The sequence below is a fragment of the Magnolia sinica genome, chromosome 6, assembly GCF_029962835.1.
Source record: "Magnolia sinica isolate HGM2019 chromosome 6, MsV1, whole genome shotgun sequence".
Classification (NCBI taxonomy): Eukaryota; Viridiplantae; Streptophyta; class Magnoliopsida; order Magnoliales; family Magnoliaceae; genus Magnolia; species Magnolia sinica.
The window spans coordinates 969,310-987,278 of NC_080578.1; the positions used below are offsets into that span (position 1 = coordinate 969,310).

At 40.5% G+C, this 17,969-nt stretch overlaps 1 protein-coding gene across 2 annotated transcripts; it reads right to left on the minus strand.

Moving 5' to 3' along the window:
- Positions 1-309: 309 nt before the first annotated feature.
- LOC131247872 (beta-amylase 8-like) lies at positions 310-17,421 on the minus strand. 2 transcript variants are annotated; one of them, XM_058247787.1, is made up of 10 exons: positions 16,917-17,421; positions 14,236-14,457; positions 12,119-12,199; positions 11,475-11,678; positions 5,900-6,094; positions 5,322-5,486; positions 3,233-3,493; positions 2,720-2,932; positions 2,367-2,589; positions 310-629 (listed from the first exon to the last, which is right to left on the minus strand). In XM_058247787.1, exons 1-10 carry the CDS (start codon positions 17,304-17,306, stop codon positions 601-603), a joined length of 1,983 nt encoding a protein of 660 aa, XP_058103770.1. In that variant the 5' UTR covers positions 17,307-17,421; the 3' UTR covers positions 310-600. The 2 variants fall into 2 exon arrangements, with proteins under 2 accessions (XP_058103770.1, XP_058103771.1); XM_058247788.1 differs by lacking the exon at positions 14,236-14,457.
- Positions 17,422-17,969: the final 548 nt, after the last annotated feature.

Here is a 17,969-nt window from a genome sequence, read left to right on the forward strand (position 1 = left end):
CTGTGATTTATTCCCAGCAGCAGCAGGAAGGACTGAACCTAATGGTCAGTTCAGATGGCCAACAAATCCAAATGTAAGCATGTGCCTTTCCGTGCACTCAACCCACTAAATCATTACTTCAATTTAAATATCCCAGAATCAGAGAGAGAGAGAGAGAGAGAGAGAGAGAGAGAGAGAGAGAGTATTTTTTCACTATGCATTGAGAGAGAGAGAGAGAGAGAGTATTTTTTCACTATGCATTGGATGGACTCCCTTTTTTTTCCCATTACAACATGCTCTACTCGATTAAACAGAATAAAAATAAGCTGATGGCCCAAAAATGTCATTGTCCTTTTTTATACAATACAATGTGTGACTTTGGAATCTAATACATTAAGGATCGATATTTAAATGGCACCAAGGAAAGAAATCAGATAGAACAGTGGAATTTCAGGTGTAATAAATTATGAGAACTTACCCTGATTAGCAGCATCTTCTGGACCACAATCAACCTCAAGGAGGTGCAACCATGACATATCCATTTGTACGCATTAACTGCTGACCATTGTTAAGGCAGCGGTTCCCACTTCTTTTCTTTCCATAGAGGCATAGCTAGACCCATTAGGCCTCATGATCAGCTGTGGCTTCCCCTGCAAGTGGTACAGTAACAATTATGTTTTAGAAACATGAAATGCAGTATGATTATAAGTGCTCCTGCATGGTTGAGGTTGTCTGGTTGTGGAGAAATTATGCTATGTTTCATTGGCAAATTACACGGGCTAAACAAACATTACATGTGGATCCCACCTACTGATCATTCAGTGGTCTCCAAGATGGATGGGAGATGCCTCACCATTCTCCTTCCCCCATGGATGATCCTAACCATCTGACGGCACTTTTTTAAAGGACATCTGACTGTGTGCTATTAACTATTTGTTTTTGGCTACATCAATCTCTTAGTGCCCCCGGAAGTTAGTACGGAGTTCAAACATGTCATGAATGGTAATGCCTGGGGCAAACAAAAATCAAAACTAAAATGGAGAAAAAAGTTGGAGCATACCATTGAATCATGGAAATCTCCTCTTCTCCTCTTTAGGCAATCTCAGCCACAAACCTTCGTATGGCCCTAGAGGATGATGGATTCCCAACCACCAAAACCTAAATTTTGAGGATGGGGAGGATCCACAAGTGTATAGGGCATGGAACCCATGGGCCATTATATAGCTCCATAGGGTAAATACCTTGTAGCCTCATGTTAATAACAAAAGATGCCATCAATCTCCTTTGTATTAAGGTCTTCTAACACACAAACTCTAACCCATTTGCAACATTGTCTGTCCATTCCTCCTCTTGACCATCACTGTTCCATCAGGCAGGTCAGGTCTTAAAGTGAACCCCACCTCTTGAAACTTGAAGATCAACAGTTAGATTTGCAATCGGCCTCAACTCGAAAAAGAAAACTTCTAAGATTGCATGACAACTTCCAAACCTGATTTCAAAACTTCCTTTAGACAAAAAAGATGGCAGCCAGCATTACGACTCATTGGAAATGATTGCATACAATCTTCTTCTTTGGTGAAACAGTCCTCATAAAAGAGCCACCAAGTGGATCCCATTTGGGAGGGTGTGGGCATATACAGTTTCCCTTAAAAAGACATAATAACACCTAGGTATTGCCCCTCATTGGAGCTCACTTTACACACATCAAAGTCCTATCCACACACTACCCTCTAGTCAGGGGACTGAAGTGTGCGTAGTAGACATGAAAGACCCCTTGTTGAGAACAAAAAGCATTCATCCATACTGATCCATGTTCAATGTTCCAATTAAACCTATTTTGGGTACTCATGTACTGATATGAGCAGCCATCTCTAACTAGCTATGGCTTAGCCAGACACTGCCATGGCAATCATCCAGCATCGGGACAAAAATCCTGATGCACTGGCCAAGCACTTCACTGGTTGCAAGTTTGTCTCTGATGTCAAGGAACTGCAAGCCCAAGTCTCTCTGCATCACCATTGATCGAATCAATGCATTTGACTCTATAATGGCATCAATGGACTCACTGGACATTGAATTCAATCAATCTATATAATAGTGCATAACCCTTAAGGTGCATTTCTATCAGAACGAGAACGATTATTAACCTGAACAGTGTAGTGTGAATAGGCTCTAAGCAACAAACAGATTGGCTTCCGAGGGCACAAGAGCCAACAATGACTTGGCAGTAGTTGGTTGACTACGCTCACCTAACAGCAGAGATATTGAAGTGTGGCCAATCCCATGAGGCTAACCACTAATTGAATAGCTTAGATAGTTACACTAACAAAAAGTTGTTCCCACCTCTATCAAATTAGATAGGAATTCCTTCAGTTGGGAGTGCTTACCATGCATGCATTTGATGAAATAATCCAACTCAGAGATGCACTGATCTCTTTGCATTGATGCAGGTGATAATTGTTGGTACGCAAAGAATGACATGTGGCGACGATCGGGATGGTTTCTTGGCTTTGAGGTCTCCAGGATCCTACTATACCCTTCTCTATCATAGCATGGCAGAGCATTCTGACCAGCTACAGTCAACCCACGATCCCAGGCAGAATTTAGAACCTGGAGAGGACAATGGGGATCAATGCCAAAATCATATGAAAAGGGTAAAAACCTGCATTTGGGTAGCATGCGGGAAAATCTGGACCACTTACGGAACAAAAGAACCAAAAGGAAACAGAGAATATCATACCTGCCAACTTAAAGCTTCTAAATCAGCCAATGCTTCAATATGTTCCTGAGCATGCACCTGCAGTCCTGAGCAGACAAACTTCGGAGCCGCTGAATGTTTCTTTAGAATGTCGAAAATTGGAGAATACCCCTCCTGATTTGTTGGGTTGTAGAAACCTGCAGTGAGCTCTGCTGCATGACCCGACGTCCTGTACCACCAATAAACTGCTGGAATCTGCACATGAATAGTTAGACTGTCAATCTGTCCCACAGAACTTCCCTCCATGGATAAATGACACAGAAGATCAATTTTACAATGTTTATTTCCACTCCTAAAGCGCCACAAATTTCCTTAGTAGAAAAGAATTAAATAGCAACCTATTTGGAGGAAACGGAATTCGAAGTCCAACTGAGGCCATTTCCAGTGATTAAGAATCATGCAAACATTATTTCAATGGACATGGGTCTCCCATTCAACTTTGTAAAATACAAAAAGGTAAAAGAAATTTTGTCGTCAAAAACTCTAAAGACATACCTTTACAATTATCTGTGTGTCCTCAAATGCAAGGTTTGCAAGAGACAGCACATGATCAGCATGGTCTATAAGGGTCTGTGCGTACCAATGGAGGAAAAATCGACCATAATAGCTGTCATAATCACCTCTTTCACAGAAGAAGCCAGTTTCATGTGGCCTAGAATTATATTGACCGGCATTATCAGGTCCCCTGGCCCAGAATGAATGCCCACGCAACTTTGCTGCTCTTCGTAGGCTCTGCTGTAAATACTTGTCATAGCACTGCAGACACATATTAGAAGCAGTTATCAGTAGATAACAGAGCTGCTTTTGTTTTCCTTTGAGAGAGAGAGAGAGAGAGAGAGAGAGAGAGAGAGCAGATAACAGAGTTTTCATCAAGTAACAAGTGAGTACATAAATAAAGCAAATTACATTCGCAAAGCGTCCTTGATTGAATACTGGACACTGGATTTTAAACGAGATAGCCTCAAGAAGATCCATTGAAACAACTCCATAGAGTACATTGAGTTAAAATCCATTCAATACATATGACATTGTTTCATTTTACCGATAGACAGGTTGGATGGCATACACACAACACGTAGGCCCCCGAAAGATATAAGTGTGCCACCCTTTTCCCAATGACAGACATAGTACAAAGGTATGTGCATGTGTGCTTACATACATATATATGTATACAAGGGGAATGAGCTCTTACAGTCGAGTATACCATATAGTCGACTGTGTGGGCCCCATCCTGATGTGTCTCAAACATCGAACCATGCATCAGAGATTCCTCAAAAAGAAAATGGAACACCCCAACAATCAGCCAAATCCAAAACTGAGGTGGGCCAAACCATCAGGAGCAGTCTAAAGTTATGCATAGAACTTCAAATTATCTGTCGTGGCCCACCTAAGTTTAGAAATGGCCTGATTTTTAGCCTGCCCCTTCATGCAGGGCAAACATGATGAACAAACATGATGACATATGAACGACAAGATAAACCATCTGTCCATCCCCTCTCCACTATTTCTTATTGTGTAGCCCACCTATAGTTGCACAAAGCACAGACTGAAGCCGCAGCAGATTCAGGTGCAGGCGCAAGGAAGCTTCTGTTTCAAAATCTTATCGAGTATAAATCATTAGGAAGCAGAAGCATGAGTCCAACGTGCAATCCAAAGCAGGAGCTACACCATTTTGAAGGGTCCTGCAACTATAGGCCCACATGAGCTCTGGATTTGAGGCTGATTTCATGGCTCTGGGCCTCCAAATTTGGCACGCTACTGATGGAACACACATCATGAGGGCCCCACAAAGTCATGCATACATACGTAGGTATCTACAAATATACAGAGAGAATGATCCAAAGGTGTGGAAACAATCATACATATGTACGTACGTAAATACATACATGGGGAATTATCCAATAGTCTTGACACTATCGTAACTTAATGGTAGTGTCGACCATTGTAGGACCCACTGTAATGTGTGTTGGACATCCAAACCATCAGTCATGTGTGCCACCTCGAGTTCACCTTAAAGCACAAATTCAAGCTGATCCAAAACTCAGGTGGGCCACAAACAGATGAAACAGCTTCAAATCATGCCTGAAACCTCTAAATCCACATGGTGTGGCCGGTTGAGTCTTGGAATGGCCGACTTCTAGTGACCTCTATTCCTGGTGGGGTACTTACAATGAATGGATTGGATAGCATGTAAACATCATGGTGGGCCCCGCATACCACCAGTTACAGTAGTGTCAACACAACTGGATCATTTGTGTGTGCTGCATCTATATGTGTGTGCAAAAAAGGATCCAATGTAAACGTTTTCACTATTTTAGAGTGCAAACAGTTGTTGTGGGCCCCACCATGATGTGCTAATAGCATCCACTCCGGCCATCTTGCACACCATCCCTCATTTGGCCATGGGCCCAAAATCAGGTCATTCCATGACTTAGGTGGCCACACAAGTAGAAAGAGTTGAGAGGGGACATCAAAACCATGCAATACATCATACATGTAAGTATTTTCAACTTCCAAGCATATTTAGGAAGTATTCATTTTGAAAAAGGCAGATAGCGTATGGGGGCTAACTTAAAACAGATACCTGAAACTCACCGATACCAGGATATCTCCATCCCATCCTTTCTGCGAATGAAGGGTACTTTAGCTCCCCAGAAGCACCCAATCCAATTTCAACACCAGAAATGAGACCCTCTGCAAATAAGTCATCAAATTCCATACGGAAGCTTCTCATGAAGTCAAAGTACACCTACACATTGAGAAACCTTTTTAGTTACTACAATGTAATTTGCAATTTAAATCTCCAAAAGGAACCTTACATAAACAAGATGTTGTCATGAAGTAACTAACAGTGATATAGGCCACTATATCTGCCAATGGAGTTTACATATGAAGTTGCTAATAGATCCACACTCATGTGTGCTCGCTAATAGACGCATTCTCTATGAGGGCACAAGAACAAAACCAAGAAAATTAAAAGTTCAACTTGTTGGGCACATACTTAACAACATGCATGGAGGAAGAAAAAGGACCATCTTACATATATCAGGGTCAGCGTCCCTAACTTGGCCACAATGCAAAGAAGAAATTGAAATTTGATGTTTACATTTATATGGAACATAGAAGCATATCGATGGGAGTATATAGTTTGTAATTTAATACCTCAATGCCAGTCCTTCCTTTTAGTACTCGTTCTTTGTCGATGCCCCAGGAAAGACATTCTGTATTTCTCCTCCCTTCACGGTCTGTGAAAAATATATCTTGATTATCCTTACCAATCTCCATAACCCACTTGGGGAGAGGAATTGGCATATCTCCAGATCCATTTCCTCCACACTCATGAAATGCCATCACAACCTTAAAAAATAAAATAAAATATTTATTTTAGAAGCTATTCAAGAACTTCTACAAAATATGCTTGAAATGCTATAAGTATTAGCCCCCAAAAGATATTTTACAACTAACCCAAAAGAGCTAAATCCAATGCTCTGATAAAATGTTCTTATATCTCAATCCCATTTTTTGCACATGTGCTTACTTGCAAGATTGCTATGAATTGCTAAGGATGTCTCAGTCAAGTTTGACACAAAGGTAATCATTTCTCAGCATTAAAGAAAAAGGTCTGACAAAATGCATTTACTTCTTCGAACAGGAAAGAGGTCAACAGGTAACAGGTTATTCACATAAATGTGGAAAATGTCACTAACTCACATCAGATAATGAGTGAATCAGGAGGCTGTAACTCATCATTTACTTGTCCACTTTTTTCTGATAAGGAAACTTGTCTACATTATCAGATTTGGTCTAGTTCTTTATTACTTTTTGCCTTGTATTCAAAATGTTAGATTACATGGTAGTTGGCTAATTATTACAACATGAATCATTTCCACTTCATTTCCCTCTGCATTCTCTAAGAAATCATGCATTGGCAAATGAAATATTTCACCAAAGAGTAAAAAGCACGCAGAAAAGGAAGAAAAAACCAACAACAACAATCCACCATACCAAATACCAACAGAATAGGTCGAGGATACATGGTTCGGCATATTTGTATTGTATCCCCCAATACAGTCATATCATATCCATATCGGCCTGTCGCCAAAAAAAAAAGTGGGGGCCCAATTTTCATTCTTTTTTTTTTCTTTTCAATTCTCTCAATTTCCTCTTCCTTTTTTTTCATTTCAACCATGCACGAAGTTTATTGAAGGTCATTCTAGACCAAATCTAGGGTTCTTATCGAGATCAAAATAAAAACATTTTATGGGAATTCAACAAATCAAAGTGGAATGGGCGAGACGAACGATTATAAGAAAATTCGTTAAAAGGGTTAAACCATCACCCTTTTTTCATGTTTTCTTCTTGTTGTTGTTGTATTCTAGTGTATGGGACCTTAATCCAGAAAACCAAGTTTGATTTGTGCTCATTTAGGGCCCATTTGGTTAGCTTTTAGCAGGTCAAATCAACAGACAACATTCTTGTCAAAGAATAGTTCAATACACCATTATATGCATATCCAAGACAACCAAAATGATAGGTCCTTGAATTTCTATTTTTATCCCATTTTCTTGATATTTTTACATAGTCTTTGATTAAAAAAATTCCACCAGTAAGTTCCAATACAAACCAATGCAGATATGATGCCCCCATATAGTATTGGTTTTTGGTGGGGCCTGTACGCCCTCCGATAATGATATGTAGAACCATGCATGGAGGCAGTAGCCTTCCTATTAGTGTGGTCAGCCTTAAATGTCTTCCCAAAAGCTGGGGAAATTTACACGCCAGAGCAAGAATCCCCACCCAATTATCTTTGCCAAGATCTTTTTGTCTCCTTCCAATTTTTTTAAATATCGATATCACAATATGTATTGCACCCTTGTGCAAGGAAAATATCGTGGGAAACGTCAAAAATATCACACACAGCATGTAATGTATCACAGTATGAGGGTAACATTGAGAAAACATCAAGGAAAATTGATGGAATTTTTTAGCAAAACTTCACGAGATGTTCAAAGACAAAAGAACTGATGCAAGACAATTAACCACTTGCTCTAAAAGCTTGAACTGTTAGAGTATGGTGAATTAATCCCTTTATCTCATAGCCCAAGCCCCACATCTCATGGGTTAGGACCTCGGCCAAACCCCCCTCGTGGGCCCTAAATCACATGGGCTGCCTACCCCGAGTATGTCCCCACATCCCACAAGCTACCCCACTCGAGCCCGGTGTGAAATGCACATTAATCACCCCCGGTGAGGAGTCTCGAACACAAGACCTCTCCCGTGGGCCCCAAATCACATGGGTCGCCTACCCCGAGTATGTCCCCGCATCCCACAGGCGACCCCACTCAAGCCTAGTGTGAAAATGCCCCTTCATTAAGAATATACACTTAGTACTCAAAAATTTACTAAAATTACTCTGTGTGTGTGTGTGTGTGTGTGTAGGAGAAGCTCTCAAGCCCAACCAGTTGGACCACAAGTAATGGTCCACCCAGTGGATAACTTCCAACCTGTTAAGTGAATGCAACATCCAAACCTTCCAACAGATTGGGCCCACCATGAGGATCACCTAATGCAAAAATTAGCTCCATCTACTAGCCATGTAGATTACAAAATAGAAACAATGTTTAGCCATTGATAAATAGCAAGCACAATTGTGGCCCACAGTCCAGTTAAGGACTGGATTTGGCTGATTTTTTCACAAGGGAATCCTGATGTTGGGGCCAACCTATAAATAGATACTTGACTTGTGCTGGTTGGACCACAAGTCAAGTATCTGTCCACCCAACAGATAACTTCCAAGCTTTCAATGTTTGTCAAGATCATATCCATATCGGCCTGTCGCCAAAAAAAAAAAGGGGGCCCAATTTTCATTCTTTTTTTTCTTTTCAATTCTCTCAATTTCCTCTTCCTTTTTTTCATTTCAACCATGCACGAAGTTTATTGAAGGTCATTCTAGACCAAATCTAGGGTTCTTATCAAGATCAAAATAAAAACATTTTATGGGAATTCAACAAATCAAAGTGGAATGGGCGAGACGAACAATTATAAGAAAAATCATTAAAAGGGTTAAACCATCACCTTTTTTCATGTTTTCTTCTTCTTGTTGTTGTATTCTAGTGTATTGGACCTTAATCCAGAAAACCAAGTTTGATTTGTGCTCATTTAGGGCCCATTTGGCTAGCTTTTAGCAGGTCAAATCAACAGACAACATTCTTATCAAAGAATAGTTCAATACACCATTATATGCATATCCAAGACAAACAAAATGATAGGTCCTTGAATTTCTATTTTTATCCCATTTTCTTGATATTTTTACATAGTCTTTGCTTAAAAAAATTCCACCAGTAAGTTCCAATACAAACCAATGCAGATATGATGCCCCCATATAGTATTGGTTTTTGGTGGGGCCTGTACGCCCTCCGATAATGATATGTAGAACCATGCAAGGAGGCAGTAGCCTTCCTATTAGTGTCGTCAGCCTTAAATGTCTTCCCAAAAGCTGGGGAAATTTACAAGCCAGAGCAAGAATCCCCACCCAATTATCTTTGCCAAGATCTTGCTGTCTCCTTCCAATTTTTTTAAATATCGATATCACAATATGTATTGCACCCTTGTGAGAGGAAAATATCGTGGGAACGTCGGAAATATCACACACACCATGTAATGTATCACAGTCTGAGGGTAACATTGAGAAAACATCAGGGAAAATTGATGAATTTTTTTAGCGAAACTTCACAAGAAGTTCAAAGACAAAAGAATTGATGCAAGAAAATTAACCACTTGCTCTAAAAGCTCGAACTGTTAGAGTATGGCGAATTAATCCCTTTATCTCATAGCCCAGGCCCCACATCTCATGGGTTAGGACCTCAGCCAAACCCCCCTCGTGGGCCCTAAATCACATGGGCTGCCTACCCCGAGTATGTCCCCGCATCCCACAAGCTACCCCACTCAAGTCCGGTGTGAAATGCACATTAATTACCCTCGGTGAGGAGTCTCGAACACAAGACATCTCCCGTGGGCCCCAAATCACATGGGTCGCCTACCCCGAGTGTGTCCCCGCATCCCACAGGCGACCCCACTCAAGCCCGGCGTGAAAATGCCTTTGCATTAAGAATATACACTTAGTACTCAAAAATTTACTAAAATTACTGTGTGTGTGTGTGTAGGAGAAGCTCTCAAGCCTAACCAGTTGGACCACAAGTAATGGTCCACCCTGTGGATAACTTTTTAAGTGAATGCAACATCCAAACCTTCCAATAGATTGGGCCCACCATGAGGATCATCAAATGCAAAAATTAGCTCCATCTACTAGCCATGTAGATTACAAAATAGAAACAATGTTTAGCCATTGATGAATAGCAAGCACAATTGTGGCCCACAGTCCAGTTAAGGACTGGATTTGGCTGATTTTTTCACAAGGGAATCCTGACGTTGGGGCCAACCTATTGGACGGATTGGATGTTGGACAAACATTGAAAGCTTGGAAGTTATCTGTTGGGTGGACAGATACTTGACTTGTGGTCCAACTAGCACTTGAGACAGCCCCCCCCTGTCTTCTGAGCATGTGGGTTGAACCCTCCTCTGTCAGGTGACTCCTTTGGACATTGTAGGTAGAGAGGTCAATAAAATATGTGGAAACTCACCTTTGTATTTGAAGAAACTTGCTGCCTTGCCTCGAGATTAAACATTTGACCACGTGGGAGGCAAATGTCAAGACCGATGTTTTGAACAACGCTAGCTTGCCTAAATGATAAACCATTTCACTAGCCCATGTGGGAAGGAAAAATTCATCACCGATGTTTTGGCCAAAGTTGGTGTTTTTCATTCTTCCTGATGAATTGGAAATCCATTTCCTCTCCCTTGATATTATTTTTCCCTCTTTAATAAAATGTCACTACAACAAAATAATAACAAAGAAAATAAAAGAAAAGAAAATTAATAGCATGCTCTTAGGCTGCAGTTTCAGGGACTGCAGTTTATTTGGCACCATAGAGCTCCTCCAAGCATTTGCATGGTTGGTTGGTCAGGGCAAAGTTTTGATAGTTGATAACCTTTAGAAGCGGGGAATGGCTATCCGAAATGTTTGTTTGATGTGCATGGGGAATGCGGAATCAATTGATCACCTCTATTTGCACTGCCCAACAACATCCTTTTTGTGGAATAGTATCCTATCCTCGTTTTGTGTGTCTTGGGCCTATCCGGCTCCTATTGATCTATTCTTTTTGTCTTGGCATGGGGTGAATCTCAAAAAAGAGTTACAAATCTCATGGCATTTATGCTTGTTGGCGGGGCTTTGGGCTATTTGGGAAGAAAGAAATGGGAGGTGTTTTAGAAATTTGAGCCAATCGTCAGGTTGGATCATGTTGAAAGTCAGAAGCCTAGTTATTGAATGGGCCTAAGGTTTTGGCGAGGGAGGGGGAATTAATTATTCTTTTTCACGTAAATAGTGGGGGTGATTCTCACCTTCTCTTTGTATAGTCCTTTGCCTTTTGGCGTGTGTTTGTAATATAACTTTTGTTACCCTTCAAAAAAAAAAAAAAAAAAAGAGCCCCCCATGTTCTGAGAAAATTTCAGAGATCTCAAAGAAGCCTGATTAAAGTTTGCTATTTTAATCATTCTGATGGTTGAAAGAGCATTTTGGAGCAGTTGTACGCAACTGCACAGACAGGATACTCTACAACCACGTGAAACAGACTGTATGCACGAATGAGCACACTTCCAGGATATCCAATAGATTTACCTGCAATTTCAGCTGGAATTCTCGGATGATGTTAAACAGTTCTCTGTAGCCAGACCATAGATACTTCCGTGGGCTCCAGCCTTCAACAATACCCCACCAACAATCTACAACCACTCCATCTACATTCAAAGATTTAAGATGCCTCAACTCCTGCTGTATGCCTTCTGGATCAACCAATTGGCAGAAACTGTTGATAATGCCAGCCTACAGCAGTAACAGACAAGGATTAAAGAAGGTTTCTTCATCAGATGCTAAATCACCAGATACTATCATGAAACTATAAATCATAAGAGAAGCAAAATTTTAGAGAATTCAGGACACTAAAGAACTGAATAGGATCCCATCACTGAGAGGAGGAAAAACATCAATACTGCAGAAAATAAATGAGAATCATGCTCAGCAACTGCTTAAATTTTATTGTGAACTGGTGTTCAAGAGCTAGCAAAGTTTCTTGTGGTGGAATGGGCGCTTTCAGCTGCTATCTTAGTCTCTCCAGAGGATTAAGGGGGGCTGTTTGTTGTTAGCTTTCTTTCTTTTGTTCTATTTTTCGGGGCTTCGGCCCTTTTTCAATAAAATTATCAATTCCCAAAAAAAAAAAAAAAATAGAGAGCTAGGAACCAAAGCAACTAACATTAGCAACTCACCGGAAGGATCACATAAACAGGAATGTATGCAGTTCCTGTAAAATCATTCTCGTGCTCCCCAAGATGAACACCCATCATAAGCTGCACAAATTTCAGCAATAAACCACAAATCATATTCCCTCACGAGTTTTCATAGCAAAAATTTCACCAAATTATTGCACATACTGAAAGATTATAAGCTAAAAATAACAAACAGATAAAAAAGAGCAGTATGTGTAATTATCATGCATTCCTTTTTAAGTAGCATATATGTATAACATATCAATTGCATCCCCTTAAATCCTTGACTCTGCTCTCAGAGGTAGGACATGCAGTAGCCTTCTTCCTCCAGGCTCCAGCGAGAATCAAGAAGTCGGGAGCATCTTTTCATCTGTTGCATGAGCTAGCCATTTCATTCCCTGCAGTCAGAGGAACTGGATCATCCATCTGGCAAGCCTGGCATTTGACACTTCACAGCCTATGTTGATAGAAAAATGACATCAATCAGAAAGTCCCCCTTGTACAATTGGTGGCCCTCAAATGACAGGCCAAATTTGGAGCGCAAATGGGTTGGCCTAGGACAAGCCCGAGGACTTTCTCTGTGCACATTCTAGAGACCGTTGGAGATGGTGTAGAACTCGGTGATTCCAGTCGCCAAGTACAGGTCAGAATTTTGGGAGGATTTGATCATGAGTAGAGGCGCAAGAACAGGTTGAGAACTGTTTCACCTGCATGGTCTTCTCCACCATGCCCACCGAGTCGGGAAAAGAGGAGCCACTAAAATTTTGATAAGATGTGCCAAGTTTCTTACCTGAAGAGGCTAATTTCTATCTTTTAATTATTCAATTTTTAAAAACATCGTAGAACTTGAGTTCAGGCCCATGCGGCCTTGAAATGACTGTGTTTCTCTTTTATGCATGAATATATTTCTAAGGAATATTGGCCATATAACATCGTAAGGCTTGTTTGAAGTATAAAATTGTCTTTCTCTCACTCTTCCCCTTAAAGGCTATGTGATGCAAAAAGTAATGGTAATATAAGTAATGTCTAATTAGTGACACAACCATAATTCATATGGTTCCAGCAGGCAATCACAGGACAGCTAGTTGCTCTTTTTTTGTTTTGAAATATCAACATATGTCATTAAGTGGCCATTGCCTGTGGGACGAGGAAGTGGATGAGTATGTCGCCTTCTTGGAATGGCTTCATCCTTGCAGGCCGTCAGTTGGTGAAAACGACAGCATGATTTGGACTATAAATGAGTCAGGTCACTTCACTGTTAGATTGTTCTACTTCATGCTTTAGAAAGAAGGGGAGTGTTGCAAACACTTCTCATGTTTGGCATTATGGATCCCCTCCTAAGATTGGGGTTTTGTTTGGCTAGCGAGCAGAAAAAGAATTCTCACTATTGACAAGCCCCAAAAGTGATCCATGATCATTCCAAATATTTGTCGTCTTTGTATGTCCAATGTAAAGTCAGTTAACCACCTCCTCATCCATTGCTCCTTTGCTAGCCAAGAGTGGGTTTCTCTTCTTGCTAAATTCAGCCAGCTTGGTATATGCCTTTTGACATTGGTGATTTCCTTTTAGCTTGGCATGAGGTGGCCCTTTGCAAGAATTCTTGCACGATTTGGAGACTCTGTCTTCTTGTCGGGTTAGGGGTAATTTGGAGCGAGAGTAATGGGAGATGCTTCCATAATGCTTGTCATAATGTGGAATGGGTTATGCGTGGGATATTGTAGTGGAGTGGGCGGCGGGAAAGGTTTGGTTGAGAAAGTTGTAATTTTCTCTTTCTTGTTTTGTTTTTCTTTTGTAGTGCTTTTACAATGAAAGTTCCAGTTATCTTTCAGAAAAAATAAAAACATGTCACCAAGTGATATAATAAATATAGCCCTATATGTCTACATGAAGCTGATTTGTGAAAGCTTTTGACATGGATGGCACTAAGCCCAGATCATGCATTTACTCAGGTCTGGACGTAAAATTATGCAACACCATCAGAGATCTAGGAACTTGTAAGCATCACAATGTAGATCAGCATCCAAAGTGAAAAAACAATCACTATAATGGGTGCTTCAATAATGGGGTTCAAAAGCATAAGCATATCAATATAAACTAACTTGGCCACAAACAGTTACCGGATCAGCTTCCAAACATTCTGGCGAGTTGATAGGGCTGACATTTGCATATTTGTTGTTCTTTATATCCTTTTCCTCAACTACAATGGAACCAAGAGATGCCGGAGATGAGGTCTCATCAATTCTGGGAACAGATGACTGGGAGTCTGATGCTTTCATTGAGCAATTTTTCAGAGAAGTAGCACATAATGGGCCTTCAACAGACCTAATAGGCATTGGTGCCTGTAAGCAAGGATTTGTGAGTCTACTAGCAGAAATGACAAATAAAAGAAAATTATTATTCCATTATATCATCCCACAAAAAGGTTTTTAAAAAAATCAGTTAATTTGAGTGCCACAGTTTATAGCCATGTGAAGAAAGTCCAAACTTAACATTTGGTTGGTCTAGAACATAGTTGTCCCGGCAGAGAGAGAGATAGAGAGAGAGAGATCACTTTTTGAACCAATCACATATCAACCTCACTCTAGGTAATCATAACCTGTCAAAAAGATTGATTGTAATAAACCTATACAGATAAACCCTGATTTGACTACAGTGTAAATCTCGTGCAATTTAATGTATTTATCTTGCAAAAATTCCCTGCTTCGGTATTCCAACTTTGCCATAAATCCCTTCTAGACCTGATAGTAGTGATATCATTACCAGAATACAGATGCACAACTCTTACAAGAAATGGTGCATCCTAAAACCCCGTTCATTCCTTCGTCCCTTTGATTCCTTCTTGCTTCCACATCAAAACCCCGTTGAATCCCATACCTTAATCCTAACCTAAACCCTAGATTCCTCCAAATATCCAAGTTTTTCCAAATCACCTAAACCCTATATTCCCCCAAATATCCAAGTTTCCCCAAATCGCCTAAACCCTATATTCCCAACTTCCCTAATTGGCCCTAAATTCCAAACTTCCAACCATCCAAATCCCCAATTCCCTTTTATTAAGGCCTGAAGCCTCAAATCCTTTTACCAATTAAGCAACTTAAGCCTTAATTTCACTTTTCCCTAAATCCCATGGACCCTAGGTTGGCCTAAACCCTAACTGAGCAAAACCTAGGTTGTATTAACTTTCCTTTTTTTTGAAATTAAACTAATTCCTATGCTACTTGGATGTTCCTACATCCATAAGATCCCATCCTTTAGTATTTAATGGTCGTGCATTGCGTAGTTTGATATATGTGGCCTGAACTTCTCATAGTTACATGCTTGATTCTTGATATATTTGATGATTTAGCATAGTTAGTAAATTTTGATTATTTAGATTAAGTTGTTCATTGACCTTGATTAATTATTTATTCACATGCATGCATCCTACATCAAGTCTCTTCATGCAAATGCTCCATTAACTCGTCCATAACCAATGTGAAAAGGTACAGGCTCAATGTCAACCTCTAGTGCAATCCTACAGTAATTAGGAACTCACTCATCTCTCCAATAGTGGTCTTCACATTTATGATTTATTACTACTCTATCATATATATCCTTAATCATGTCAATATACCCTTTTGAAATTCCTTTCTTACTAGTCATGATTTGGGCAAATGGCTTGGGTCGTGGGTTTTCGCCCCACAGACACAAGTTTGATTCCCCTCCCCGTGGATTACCAGATGCACGTGGTTGGCAGGTGATTGCGTGCATCTATAAGGAATAGTCTCGCCTTAAAAAGGAGCAGGGATACCCTATCGTCATTAAATTAAAAAATAAAAAAAATAAAAATAAATCATAAGCTTTCTCTAAGTTAATCAAGATCATGTGGAGGTCCTTCCTCCTTTGCCTAAATTTCTCCATCAATTATCTAGTTAGGAAAATAGCTTCAATAGTAAACTCCTGGCATGAAACCAAACTAACTTTCCGACACATTCATCTCATCTCATGCCTTAGTTTTTGCCCAATCACTCTTTTCCAAAGTTTCATAGTATGGCCTGCAAGTTTAATCCTAATGCATAGGGAAATAGCTACATCAGATTAAAAGAATGATCCTATTCGAAATCCATCATGAAATGAAGCAAATAAAAAAGTTGACAAACATGCAAGATACGGAGCTTGATGTAATAATTTTAAATGACTAAAGATTCTTCCAGAACCAAGTGGTAGTATCGGGGCCCTTAGCGATTGTTCTTGAGAAATGGTCAGGTCCGGCCCATTCCTCAAAAGAAGTTTTTATGCCTGTTTATTCCTACAGTAACAAGCTAATTGCTTCTTTAGTAGGTTGTTTAAACATTTGAAACTGCGGCTGCAGCATCAAGTAGGATAATTAATGCTTTAAATGATGGCAACACCACCATACACTTTTCATTCTTTGTTTTACAGACCGAGTAAGCAAGCACCAACATGTGTTTATCAAGAACGACAACCCAACCCTAGTTGTAAACCACAGTATCAAGTTATCTATCAAAGAACCAATGGCCACAAAAAACTAATATATAAAATGCGTATTTTCAGGTTCTTATTTCTGTACCAAAATAAAATACTACAATTAAAAATGACTAAGTGATTTGGATAATTTCCATATATAAAAAGTAATCAGAAATCCATGAAAACCATCAACACATCAGCTACTCATGTCCAAAATGATGGAATCACCAAGAATCATCTCCAAGCAGAAACAACAAAAAAGAAGGGGGGAAAAAAGCAATAAAATAAAAGAAAGGCAGGAGCAGAATTAGACGCGCAGAAGAGAGAGTACCAGCTGCCCTGGGGGAGGGGATGGGCGGTAGGTGGTGCCGTCGGCCTCGACAGTCCACCCGGCCTCTCGAGCAAGGGCGGCAAGCACGTCATTCATGTCGGGGCGGGCGGGGAGGGGGAAATTCCCGTACTGGCGCAAACCAGCAAGCATACGGCTGGTGATGGAGCGGCGGTGGCGTTCCCTCAGCTTCGTCCGTTCCTTCTCCTTCTCTCTCTCCTTCCTTCCCTTAGGTGCGGCAGCAAGTTCCCCCGCAGCTGACGCAGCCGCTGCCGCTGCGAAGCCGCGCAGGCGACGCTGTGGCTGTGGCTGCTGTAGATCAGAGCTTTGTTGTTGCTCGAGATCCTGTTTCATGCCGCTGCTGTTCTTCATCTCTACAACGCCGTTCGACATCTCTTTCGGAGAAGAACCACTTCCATCTACTGGCAAATCGCTCTGCGAGAGAGAGAGAGAGAGAGAGGGGACAGTTGAGAGACTTGGGAAGGGGTTTTGTATTTTTTTATTTTTTATTTTCCTGTCGTCTCTTTTTTTTTTTACCTCTGATTTTGTAACGGAGAGAAGTTTACACGCGGAAGAAGTGCTGACGCGTGTCTCCATGATCTCGGCCGTGCATCAGCGGGACCCACAATGGATATGACCTGATGGAATGATCAGACCTTGTTATATGAGGCGGTTTTGGCTAGTGCTCGGTGCTATGTGGACACAACCATAATGTATGTGTTTTATCCACGCCGTCCATCCATTTTGAAAGATACTTTTAAGTGTTGATCTCAAAAATGAAGTAAATTTAAATCTCAGTTGGACCACACGATGAGAAAATAGTAGTGATTGAATGTCCACCATTAAAAATCTCCTACAGCTCACTGTAATGATTATTTGACATCTAACCTGTATGATTAGATCATACAGGCCTGGAAGAGGGGAAAAAATATTTCAGCTTAATCCAGAACTTTTACGGCACTCGAGAAGTTTTTAATGATGGGCGTTCAATCAACACTGTGCGGTCCACTTGAGTTTTGGAACAACTTCATTTTTAGGTTTATACTATAAAATGAT

What these genes read in the sequence shown, in the direction of transcription:
- LOC131247872 (XM_058247787.1), bottom strand. Translation starts at nt 17,306, where the DNA reads ATGTCGAACGGCGTTGTAGAGATGAAGAACAGCAGCGGCATGAAACAG. An exon ending in CTGTTTATGTGATCCTTCCG is followed by an intron (nt 11,679 to 12,118) that starts GTGAGTTGCTAA and finishes TTACTGCTGTAG; the next exon opens with GCTGGCATTATCAACAGTTT. An exon ending in TTTCATCAAATGCATGCATG is followed by an intron (nt 630 to 2,366) that starts GTAAGCACTCCC and finishes TACCACTTGCAG; the next exon opens with GGGAAGCCACAGCTGATCAT.